This window comes from Oncorhynchus mykiss, chromosome 6 (assembly GCF_013265735.2).
Source record: "Oncorhynchus mykiss isolate Arlee chromosome 6, USDA_OmykA_1.1, whole genome shotgun sequence".
NCBI lineage: Eukaryota > Metazoa > Chordata > Actinopteri > Salmoniformes > Salmonidae > Oncorhynchus > Oncorhynchus mykiss.
In genome coordinates this window covers 85,275,726-85,288,886 of record NC_048570.1, presented here as the reverse complement: position 1 = coordinate 85,288,886, position 13,161 = coordinate 85,275,726, and the positions used below count along the sequence as shown (strand labels likewise).

Below are 13,161 nucleotides of genomic sequence, written 5' to 3'. Positions count from 1 at the left end.
CTTACGGTCAGCTGCCGAGCAGTTGCCATACCAGGCGGTGATGCAACTGGTCAGGATGCTCTCGATGGTGCAGCTGTAGAAGCTTTTGGGGATCTGGGGACACATGCCAAATATTTTCAGTCTGTTGTGCCCTCTTCACGACTGTCTTGGTATGTTTGGACCATGTCAGTTCGTTGGGGATGTGGACACCAAGGAACTTGAAACTCTCGACCCGCTCCACTACAGACCCGTCGATGTTAATGGGGGCCTGTTCGGCCCGCCTTTTTCTGTAGTCCACGATCCGCTCCATTGTCTTGCTCACATTGAGGGAGAGGTTGTTGTCCTGGCACCACACAGCCAGTTCTCTGACCTCCTCCCCATAGGCGTCTCATTGTTGTCGGTGATCAGGCCTACCAGTGTTGTGTCATCAGCAAACTTAATGATTGTGTTTGAGTCGTGTTTGGCCACGCAGTCGTGGGTGAACAGGGAATACAGGATGGGACAAAGTACACACCCCTGAGAGGCCCCAGTGTTAAGGATCAGCGCTGCAGACGTGGTGTTGCCTACTCTTACCACCTGGGGGTGGCCCGTCAGGAAGTCCAGGATCCAGTTTACATGAGTTTTCCAGGTCACCAATGACCTACTGTATCATTTATCATCATGTCTCCTTCCTTTATGAGAAAAGTCAGGATTATCTACAATACTGTATCACTGAAACCACAGGTCTTACATGTCGATGCCTTGGTGCAAATTTTATTCTGATAAAGTAACTTAAGTGATAATGCCCGAGAAGCAAGTGTTTGGAGGATATATTGGCACGGGCGTTGTTAGGCCCAAAACAAAGTGGAGGTTTATATATTTTCATAAAAAACATTATTTTAATGAATTTCTTCAAACTTACACTTCATAATGTCCTGAAACAAATCTATGGTTGCTACCAGAACTGGCTAGTCATTTGTATCGTTTCGGTTGCTGGAGACACAGCCCAGTCGTTTATTGTTCTGTATCTATGGACGTGACCCAGACGTTCGTTCTAAATGTTCCATTATCATACTGGCTGGCAACGTTCTTATCCCTTGCTTGCTAGCTAGCCAACTATGAATTTCCACGACAATGTAAACATCTGTATTTTTAGATAGCTAATGGTTTACATGAAATATTTAGTAAAACACTTTAATGACAAAGCACAGTTCAATGTACACCTGAAATGGACCAAGGACCATGACAAGAAGTTTCAACTGTGAACTATAGCCAGTACAATGTCAGACATGTATTTTTCAAAGAACACTTTGGTCACAACAATAAAACAAATGGATTCTAAAGTTGGATTATATTGTATGTGGCGTTTCGATGTCAGTTGTTGTTGTTGTCACTATGTACATCTGTCACTGGCAGAATGTAGTGTCAAAGGAGATCAAGGTCTCTTTTCCAACGGAGCACAGCATATCACAATTCTACAACAATTCAACTAAATGGAAGGATAGTAGCATAGGAAATACACCAAAGAAAATCCCAAAATACAAAACCCAATCATGAAAAACAACCATTGGGAATGTTCATATAATATCTTATTGCTTCTAATTGAGGCTCCCAAGTGGCGCAGTGGTCTAAGGCACTGCATCTCAGTGCTAGAGATATCACTACAGACCCTGGTTCAATTCTAGGCTGTGTCACAATCTGGCCATGAATGGGAGTCCCATAGGGCGGAGCACAATTGCCAAGCATCGTCTCGGGTAGGCCGTCATTGTAAACAATAATTTGTTCTTAACTGACTTGCCTAGTTAATTAAATAAACAATAATTAACACAATCCTGGTGGACATGTGTTTTGAGATTGAACTTCCAAGTAACCAAATGCACCCCAGCCGACTTTTTTAGAAGTAGTACATCATGTTATCCAATATTTAATTAAAAACGTATCTGGCATGGATTCTGGTCAATAAATAAACCCTTTGTTTGCTCAGGAGACATGAAACCTTTAACAAAGGACAGATATGAGGAAACAGGTATTTGAAACATTGCACTTACAGGAAATGCTCTCCCTCTTTCAGACCAACTTAATAGCTGAGGTTAAGAGAGAGTTCCCATGAAAGCTGACATAAGCTCTACACAAAGTACACATGTCTCTGATGTACACACACATACACACTCACCACTTTAGCACTAGACTAACTGTACAGACCAGGGTTAAGCAGTTCGTTTGAATATAACAGGTGAAAGGGGTCAAATCCAAACATTAGTCTGTTGGCCTACTCTGAAATAAATACATTTCATAAGCTTTGGATTTAGAGTCTCTGTTATCTCCTATGCCTACTAATCATTGATTTTATGTATTACAATATGGTTTTATACTTACAGTGCCTTGCGAAAGTATTCGGCCCCCTTGAACTTTGCGACCTTTTGCCACATTTCAGGCTTCAAACATAAAGATATAAAACTGTATTTTTTTGTGAAGAATCAACAACAAGTGGGACACAATCATGAAGTGCAACGACATTTATTGGATATTTCAAACTTTTTTAACAAATCAAAAACTGAAAAATTGGGCGTGCAAAATTATTCAGCCCCCTTAAGTTAATACTTTGTAGCGCCACCTTTTGCTGCGATTACAGCTGTATGTCGCTTGGGGTATGTCTCTATCAGTTTTGCACATCGAGAGACTGAAATTTTTTCCCATTCCTCCTTGCAAAACAGCTCGAGCTCAGGGAGGTTGGATGGAGAGCATTTGTGAACAGCAGTTTTCAGTTCTTTCCACAGATTCTCGATTGGATTCAGGTCTGGACTTTGACTTGGCCATTCTAACACCTGGATATGTTTATTTTTGAACCATTCCATTGTAGATTTTGCTTTATGTTTTGGATCATTGTCTTGTTGGAAGACAAATCTCCGTCCCAGTCTCAGGTCTTTTGCAGACTCCATCAGGTTTTCTTCCAGAATGGTCCTGTATTTGGCTCCATCCATCTTCCCATCAATTTGAACCATCTTCCCTGTCCCTGCTGAAGAAAAGCAGGCCCAAACCATGATGCTGCCACCACCATGTTTGACAGTGGGGATGTTGTGTTCAGGGTGATGAGCTGTGTTGCTTTTACGCCAAACATAACGTTTTGCATTGTTGCCAAAAAGTTCAATTTTGGTTTCATCTGACCAGAGCACCTTCTTCCACATGTTTGGTGTGTCTCCCAGGTGGCTTGTGGCAAACTTTAAACAACAATTTTTATGGATATCTTTAAGAAATGGCTTTCTTCTTGCCACTCTTCCATAAAGGCCAGATTTGTGCAATATACGACTGATTGTTGTCCTATGGACAGAGTCTCCCACCTCAGCTGTAGATCTCTGCAGTTCATCCAGAGTGATCATGAGCCTCTTGGCTGCATCTCTGATCAGTCTTCTCCTTGTATGAGCTGAAAGTTTAGAGGGACGGCCAGGTCTTGGTAGATTTGCAGTGGTCTGATACTCCTTCCATTTCAATATTATCGCTTGCACAGTGCTCCTTGGGATGTTTAAAGCTTGGGAAATTTTTTTGTATCCAAATCCGGCTTTAAACTTCTTCACAACAGTATCTCGGACCTGCCTGGTGTGTTCCTTGTTCTTCATGATGCTCTCTGCGCTTTTAACGGACCTCTGAGACTATTACAGTGCAGGTGCATTTATACGGAGACTTGATTACACACAGGTGGATTGTATTTATCATCATTAGTCATTTAGGTCAACATTGGATCATTCAGAGATCCTCACTGAACTTCTGGAGAGAGTTTGCTGCACTGAAAGTAAAGGGGCTGAATAATTTTGCACGCCCAATTTTTCAGTTTTTGATTTGTTAAAAACGTTTGAAATATCCAATAAATGTCGTTCCACTTCATGATTGTGTCCCACTTGTTGTTGATTCTTCACAAAAAAATACAGTTTTATATCTTTATGTTTGAAGCCTGAAATGTGGCAAAAGGTCGCAAAGTTCAAGGGGGCCGAATACTTTCGCAAGGCACTGTACATGTACAGTTGAAGTCAGAAGTTAACATACGCCTTAGCCAAATACATTTAAACTCAGTTTTTCACAATTCCTGACATTTAATCCTCGTAACAATTCCCTGTTTTAGGTCAGTTAGGATCACCACTTTATTTTAAGAACGTGAAATGTCAGAATAATATTAGAGAGAATTATTTATTTAATCTTTTATTTCTTTCATCACATTCCCGGTTGGTCAGAAGTTTATATACACTCAATTAGTATTTGGTAGCATTGCCTTTAAATTGTTTCACTTGGGTCAAACGTTTCGGGTAGCCTTCCACAAGCTCCCCACAATAAGTCGGGTGAATTTTGGCCATTCCTCCTGATAGAGCTGGTGTAACTGAGTCAGGTTTGTAGGCCTCCTTGTTTGCACACGCTTTTTCTACCCACAAATGTACTATAGGATTGAGGTCAGTGATGGCCATTCCAATACCTTGACTTTGTAGTCCTTATGCCATTTTGCCACAACTTTGGAAGTATGCTTGGGGTCATTGTCCATTTGGTGGGGTCATTGTCCATTTGGAAGACCCATTTGCGACCATGCTTTCACTTCCTGACTGATGCCTTGAGATGTTGCTTCAATATATCCACATAATGTTCCTTACTCATGATGTCGTCTATTTTGTGAAGTGCACCAGTCCCTCCTGCAGCAAAGCACCCCCACAACATGATGTTGTTACCTCCGTGCTTCATGGTTGGGATAGTGTTCTTGGACTTGCAAACCTCCCCCTTTTTCCTCCAAACATAACGATGGTCATTATGGCCAAACAGTTCTATTTTTGTTTCATCAGACCAGAGGAGATTTCTCCAAAAAGTACTATCGTTGTCCCCATGTGCAGTTGCAAACCGTAGTCTGGCTTTTTATGGCGGTTTTGGAGCAGTGGCATCTTCCATGCTGAGCAGCCTTTCGGGTTATGTCAATATATGCACTTTTCACACCAAAGTACGTTCATCTCTAGGACACAGAACGCGTCTCCTTCCTGAGCAGTATGACGGCTACGTGGTGCTATGGTGTTTATACTTGCATACTATTGTTTGTACAGATGAACATGGTACCTTCAGGTGTTTGGAAATTGCTCCAAAGGATGAATCAGACTTGTGCAGGTCTACATTTCAAGCAAAGAGCCACTGAGTTTGAAGGTAGGCCTTTAAATACATCCCCAGGTACACTTCCAATTGACTCAAATGATGTGAACTAGACAATCAAAAGCTTCTAAAGCCATGACGTAATTTTCTGGAATTTTCCAAGCTGTTTAAAGGCACAGTCAACTTAGTGTATGCAAACTTCTGACCCACAGGAATTGTGATACAGTGAATTATAAGTGATAATCTGTCTGTAAGCATTTGTTGGAAAAATTACTTGTGTCATGCACAAAGTAGATGTCTTAACCGACTTGACCCTTGGCATTTTTCCTATTTTGTTGCCTTACAACCTGGAATTAAAATATCATTTTTGTGGGTGTGTATCATTTTATTTACACAACATGCCTACCACTTTGAAGATGCAAAATATTTTTTATTGTGAAACAAAAAATAAATAATACAAAAAACAGAACTTGAGCATGCATAACTATTCACCCCCACCTCCATTTGAGTCTCATCTGACCAGAGTACCTTCTTTCATATGTTTGGGGAGTCTCCCACATGCCCTTTGGCAAACACCAAACATGTTTGCTTCTTTTTTTCTATAACCCCACTCACTAACATTGAGTGGCTGCTGCCAACATAATGACTCAAATCTCTAGCCACTTTAATAATTCAAAATTGGATGTAATAAATGTATTCCTAGTCACTTTAAACAATGGCACTTTATATAAAGTTTACATACACTACATTAGTCATCTCATATGTATACTGTACTCTATACCATCTACTGCATCTTGCCTATGCCGTTTGGCCAACGCTCATCCATATATTTATATGTACATATTCTTTTTTTTTCCTCCCCAATTTCATGGTATCCAATTGTTGTAGTAGCTACTATCTTGTCTCATCGCTACAACTCCCGTACGGGCTCGGGAGAGACGAAGGTTGAAAGTCATGCGTCCTCCGATACACAACCCAACCAGCCGCACTGCTTCTTAACACAGCGCGCATCCAACCCGGAAGCCAGCCGCACCAATGTGTCGGAGGCTACACCGTGCACCTGGCAACCTTGGTTAGCGTGCACTGCGCCCGGCCCGCCACAGGAGTCGCTGGTGCGCGATGAGACAAGGACATCCCTACCGACCAAGCCCTCCCTAACCCGGTCGCGGCCGGTTACGACAGAGCCAGGGACTCTGATGGCACAGCTGGCGCTGCAGTACAGCGCCCTTAACCACTGCGCCACCCGGGAGGCCTTATATGTACATATTCTTATTAATTCCTTTACACTTGTGTGTATAAGGTAGTTGTGAAATTGTTAGATTACTTGTTAGATATTACTACACGGTCGGAACTAGAAGCACAAGCATTTCGCTACACTCGCATTAACATCTGCTAACCATGTGTATGTGACCAATACAATTTGATTTGCTTTGATTGATGACGGCCTCTGCAGAGAGCCATATCAGGGATTGATAATGATCTGAAAGAACATATCATATTGCTCTTTCCTCATCTACCATTGAGCAGGATTGGGTTCACAATACTTTCTCTGTCTCTCTCTCTCTGTCTGTTAACATGAAACAGGTTCCATTTCCCCCTCTGTCTATCTGTTATTGCCCATGTGACCTCCCCTCTCCTCACTGGTCTCTCCTCTGTATGGAATGTTATTGTTATCCATGTTTGTCTGCCTGTTTCAACCAGATGCCTTCACGCAGTGCCTTTTTGCAGAACCCGTGTCATTTAGAAACCGTTTTCTGAACTGAATGTATGGCTGGCGTTGAGTGGACACAGCAAAATACCAGGGTAGTTGAGCACATTTCCTAAATGAACACCTCTTCTCTTTTGGATCTTTCTTTGATTAGTTTTGTGTAGAATCAGACACTCATGCACATCTCATGTCCACATTCTAAAGCAACCCATAAGTAGAGTTCAAACGCTCAGTTTGAATCAGATATTAATTTACAATATATATATATTTCTTGCTTTCCTCATGTGAGTTTGATCCCAATTTGCTTGTGTATATTTTCCCTTGTTTTCCCTCATTTGAATATATGTGAAATACTGGTGGAAGAGAGACAATGTTTACCCAGCAAACTTATCCAGTAATGATAATACCTTTTGAATTTGAAAAAAATACCCAAAAACAAAGATTCAGCTGTATTTCTTATCATGTTGGTGGGTATCAAACCCTGTGTGGTTGTTTTGATGACGTCTGGCCAACCATCTCTTCCAGGTTACTCTCCCAGGGTGTGTGGAGGCCTTCCCTCATCCCCGATACCCTCAAGGCAGCTCCCCCAGACTCCCCCTACACTACGGCCAGGCCATGGAGCCACCCCTCACCCAGTCTACCGCCGCGTCCCAACAAAGCCTATCCGATGTGGAGGAGCCCAGATATAGAGTCCCCCTCAGCAGCCTCTCCACCTCCGCCCTGGTCCAGCCCATCTGCCAGGAGGTGACAAAGCTGGTCAAGAATCAGACAGACATGAGTTCCAGGTGTAATCCCTCCAACTAGTGGCCGGCAGGTGGAATTGCAGATCTCTCTTTTCTGAGACTAGAGACTAACCAAACACACATATTTTTTGACATTTGTATATTAAGGCTTATAAAAGCCTCTCTGTTTTCCTCGCTCTCTCTCTCTCTGTCTCTCTCACTGTCTTTCTCTCATGGTGGTGTCATGACGTTGGCCTGGGGGAAGGTTTATGACAGTCATAAATACCTCTTCCCCCCTTTTTCCTCTCTCTACCCTACTGAGGTTACATTTGCAAATCTTTTGGTTAACATAGAGATTCTGGGAACATCAGAAGGTGGGGGGAAATGAACTATATTCTGGTAATCCGACCAGTTGAACATATGCTGTGGTACTTAATGAATATAATGTCAGTTCGGTTGTCATCTGAGACATTCTCATCAATGATAAGATGACGACAACTCTACAGTGGAAAGCCTCTCTGTTTTCCTCTCTCTCTCTATCTGTCTCTCTCTATCTGTCTCTCTATATCTGTCTCTCTCTATCTGTCTCTCTATATCTGTCTCTCTATATCTGTCTCTCTCTCTATCTGTCTCTCTCTATCTGTCTCCCTCTATCTGTCTCTCTCTATCTGTCTCTCTCACTGTCTTTCTCTCATGGTGGGAAAATACCACTTTGCTCTGATGTGTTTCACGACCATGCTCTTATTTTGGAGTCAGTCATCTCTTCTTAACGATGACTCTAAAGTTACATTACACCACCTGTTCATTTACATTGAACATATGTCATTCCCACATCTAAAGACTTGTACTAATGAAAGATGAGTGTTTCTCTAACCAAGACAATAACCTTAGCAACACACAGAGGAGTATGAAACAAAACCAATACATGAACAACAATTGATGAGGCAGAGGGTGTCGTCATATGTTCATGCACAAAGGTCGAAACACTTCAGAAGAGTTCTGGTTAGATCACAATGTATATATAAGCATTGTAGAGGGATGCCAAGTATCTTAGCTCCATTTCAACTAAAAGACTGACTTCTGTTTTGTTGTCATCTCCAATGGCCCTGGGTATTCCATCCACTGACTGAGAGGTGATTTACCTTGTTATGTTCTTCAATGATAATTGAGAACTGAGTCAGATTCCCTTTTCCTGTGCTCAGCCATGTCTTCTACGTCTCATTTCAAGCAGTTTGAAAACAACATGACTCATCTGATTGTAATATTGGACCACACATTAGGTACAATTGAAGTCAGTAGATTTTATGAAGGGTGTTGATTTTCTCCAAAGACTGCAAAATTGGCAAAATCGGCAGTGTATCAAATACTTGTTCTCCCCACTGTATAGGATGAAATGATTTCAACTGGTTCTCGTTAAAAACAAAGATTTGAAGTACAACAATCAAGGAGGAGATCAAACTCTTTGGGATCGACATTCACAATATGATGACAAGAATGCACTACTGACAGAGCACCTTGGTCTGCAAAGGTCAAACCAATCTCTATGTAGTTTTAACAGTGTCCCAGTCCACCACTGTCCAACGTAACAGTATCGTATCATTATAATTACTAGAGGACCTTGTGCCAATTAATCCTGGGGATTTTGTGCATTAAACCAGAGATGCACAACTCCAGTCCTAAAATGTCAGTGTCAGCCTGGTTTTTGTCTTATGTGATCATTACTAGAAGAAAAAAACATTACAGAATGTAGAAATGTATTGTATAGAACACAGATATGACACTCTGTTTCTCACCTAACTTTTATTAGATTGTACAGTAGTAGGATATGTTTTTCACCATTTTCCATGACTATTCATGCTTAGTCCTACCAGTCAGGTACGCTCCAGCTATACTTGTCTGGCGCCCTTCTCATGTCTCGGTAGGATAAAAGTATTTATTCTCTTCACAAACGGCAAAGCCAAGATGCTTATCGATAGCCGCGGGAACCACTACCTGGAGCTAACTCTGCAAATATCACTGCTGGTTGATTTAAAAGTCATAGTCAATCAATCAATAATATAATAATACATACTTTTAGCAAAATGTTTGTACATTAAAGATAATCTGTAGAAACTATGAGAATGGAAAGGTTCATAACCTTCTTAAAACATCACAGCACAGTTGAAAAATATATGGCAAATAGAAATGAAAATGTGATGGTCTTCAGAGATAGATGGGAGGAGTTTTGAGTAGCTTAATGGTGGGACAAAAAGATAACTCATGTAAAATGTTTATATTATGTATAAGCTGGAAGTAGAGTTGTCCATTAGTTTACTCCAATTTGGAGTGGGGTGGTAGGCTTAGGGGAAAATAATAAAGTCATAAAATACAATAAACCTATATATATATATATATATATATATATATATATATATATATATATATATATATATATATATATATATATATATGGGGTATTGGAAATGGTGCAGATAATTACATTGATAGAAGCCACAATCTCTCTGCAATATTAAATGAGATCTACCATCTAAAAGAAGATGTATATCTAAATAAAATAAATACATCATAGTACATACTCTGCTGTTCTATTGTGTGGGTAATCATGTGGAATGATGTTCAACCAATTTTATTTTGTCTTTGTTGTTTGAATTAACGTCTTTGTTGTAAATCGCAAACTGAGGTGGCAGTTTCACCTCTATGGATTCCAACGTTCAGGTCAGGGTCAGAAGGAGACATGAACTGGGTACTGGATGGACAGGTTGAGACATTACTAGAGGAGGGGTGTGGTCTGTGGAGGAGGAAAGATACAGTTCCTAGTTCTATGTATTCTGTAGAACTCTGATAGGTTAATAATTTGCCACCTTAACTGGACAAACTGTATAAAAGAGACACTCAGCTCTTTGATGTGTACACTTTCTCCCAGAGAAGACACTTTCTCCCAGAGAAGACACTCCAGAACAGAGGAAGAGCACAACATCACTGGTAACGAAATTACTTGCAATTAAGGGTCCTGATGTGAATATGAGTATGTCTGTGTGTTAGGTGGTGGTGGGATACATGGGTTGCACACTTGCTCCACTAGCACCATAACACCTGATTCAGATGATCAAAGAATCATAGTCTTCAATTTAGATCATAATTGATGTAAAGCTGAGGAGCAAAACAAATATGTGGTCAATGCTGTCCTCTAGGGGGCGTTGTTACCACACCTGGTCTATGTCATTATGTGTTGTAGTGGTTCTTTTTCTTTTTCAGTTAACTTATAAATTAATATATTTGTATAATTATTAATTAGACTCAGCCGAGCCCATGTTTCTGTTTTAGTATCTGTTCAGGGCATTTTTCGTGCATCCTTGAAGTTATCATTTTGACAAGCCATGTTTCCCCTTTAGAACAGCTGGAGACAATGCTAGCCGTTAATTCTTTCATACTTTATACTCATCAAATGTCCTGGTCTTTGGTGTGTTTAGTGTTGTTTCTTGCATCATATGAGGTGTTGACCAATGCCACTATGTATTCGTACTTTACAGACGCTTGTCTCCAACTACATAAAATGGCTTCTAAATACATCACAGAAATTGAAATCTCCATTGACTCTAAAAAGGAAGAACAGCTTCGTGGCCAAGGCTTTCACATGATGGATGTAAACCTCAACCAAGGCAATTCATCCACCACCAGAGTTTACATGTGGTACAAAAAGGGCAATGAAGAACCCATCACCAGAGTCCAGTTCTCATTCAATGATGGAATGAAAGATGGCCCAAGGAGTGCAGGGTACACTGAGCTCCCAGAAAACATCAACTCTGGAGCAAAGGGAAATGTCATCCATCTGTGGTACTTTAGTGGTGCAAGCCCTAAGTATGACATTCCCATTGTAGATCTGCTACTCACCACTAATGTGAATGCAGAGGCCGCTCAATTCAAATACGGCTGGGAAAGGCTACCATGTGATCTGAACCGCGGTAACTCAGGAGATCACATCAACCTCTGGGTGAAGAGAGAGAGTGAGACCTACATCTGTGACGTTGCTGCCACCACCTCATTCCAAGAAGACATCAACCTTTTCAACAAGGGCTACATCCGGATGGATGAAGATCTCAATAGAGGTGCTGGAGGAAGCTGGATCTTCCTCTGGTACCGTCAATCCACTGATCAGGGCTGCGGGGTCACCAGGGTGAATGTCTCCATCAACCATGAGCAGGATTTCAGCCTACAGCAGCGTGGTTTCTCCGTGGTGAATGTTAACCTCAACGAGGGAACATCCGGTCGGCCAGTGTTTGTCTGGCTCAAGAAAGATGGATCTCTCCCTATCAAGGCCTTGACCATTACATCCAACCCCAAGGCAGACGGTCCTTATGAGGAGGCCGGCTTGGTCTTCATTGAAAAAAGTCTGAATTCTGGCAACAACGGTGTGCCCCTCTTCCTCTGGTATGGCAAGTAAAAACCTGAGGTGGAGAGGCAGTCACAGTAAAAATGTGCCAGATGCTAGCTTTTGCATGGCAATTTCTCTGTCTATTTTCTGTTTAATTTTGTATTATCGTTCTGAAAAAAATTTGTAATTAAATTAAACTGAATGTTAGCTTTTATGTCATCAACTCACTGTCATAGACCATTTAGAAATGTTTTAAAGTTGACTTTAATGTTCTTTCCAATTAATTCACAGTTGAATTATGGTATTACATTTTAGTATTGTCACAGCCGTCAAAGGAAGTGGACATGAGCGTACATATTCCTTTATTCAGGTGACGCCAACAAAAACAATAAACAAAGTTAACTTCCCACACAGAAAGGAGGGAAAAGGGCTACCTAAGTATGGTTCCCGATAGACAGCTGTCCCTGATTGAGAACCATACCAGGCCAAAACAAAGAAATACCAAAACATAGAAAATAGAACATAGAATGCCCACCCAAATCACCCCCTGACCAAACCAAAATAGAGACATAAAAAGCTCTCTACGGTCAGGGTGTGACAAGTAGTACATTTTAGCAGCAGATTTATCTTTTTTCTGACTATTTCAAGGGCTTATAAGGTATTATATCTCATTGTGTCAAATGTGATTTAGAAAAAATGTAGTACAGTAATAGAAATAAAATCAAATGATGAATGATTTGTGTGTAACACTGAGAATCCCAGTCTGTTCATCAATAAAGAAAGCTTTACAAATCTGAATGTTGGACCTTTTTAAATAACTGCCCAGTCAAAATCTCACTTTTAAAAGTTCATTTTCTATTAACTCATGTCCAAATAATGTTGTTGACTCGTCTTATACTCGTATTTGTGGCCAAAGAGTGTGTTTTTAAGACGGTGGGTGTCAAGAGGTCACTAGAGTGGAAGGTCATGGGACGGTGTATTAAGGGGTAGGGTGTGCCCCTAGACACTGATCTTGAGTCAGTTTTGCACTTACGATTGGGGAAGGGGAAGCTGATCCTAGATCTGTAGCTAGGGGAAACTTCACAACTTCAGCAAAATGACCCCCTCTATCAGGAGGATGGTGGGGTCATATGCTGGTTGGAGTGGGATACAGGGGTGCAGGGAATGGTGGTTAGAAGCACTTCCTGTGGACGATGGAAGCTCTAGCCTCCTTGTATTCCTCCTTACTGATCCACATTCGCTGGAAGGTGGACAGGGAGGAAAGATGGATCCACCGACCAAGACTGAGC

General features: G+C 41.2%; 1 protein-coding gene across 1 annotated transcript; it reads left to right on the top strand.

Moving 5' to 3' along the window:
• Positions 1 to 10,348: 10,348 nt before the first annotated feature.
• LOC110506917 lies at positions 10,349 to 12,670 on the top strand. The gene is made up of 2 exons (XM_021586787.2): positions 10,349 to 10,482; positions 11,031 to 12,670. The coding sequence occupies exons 1-2, from the start codon at positions 10,404 to 10,406 to the stop codon at positions 11,939 to 11,941; spliced, it is 990 nt and encodes a 329-aa protein (XP_021442462.2). The 5' UTR covers positions 10,349 to 10,403; the 3' UTR covers positions 11,942 to 12,670.
• The last annotated feature ends 491 nt before the right edge of the window (positions 12,671 to 13,161 follow it).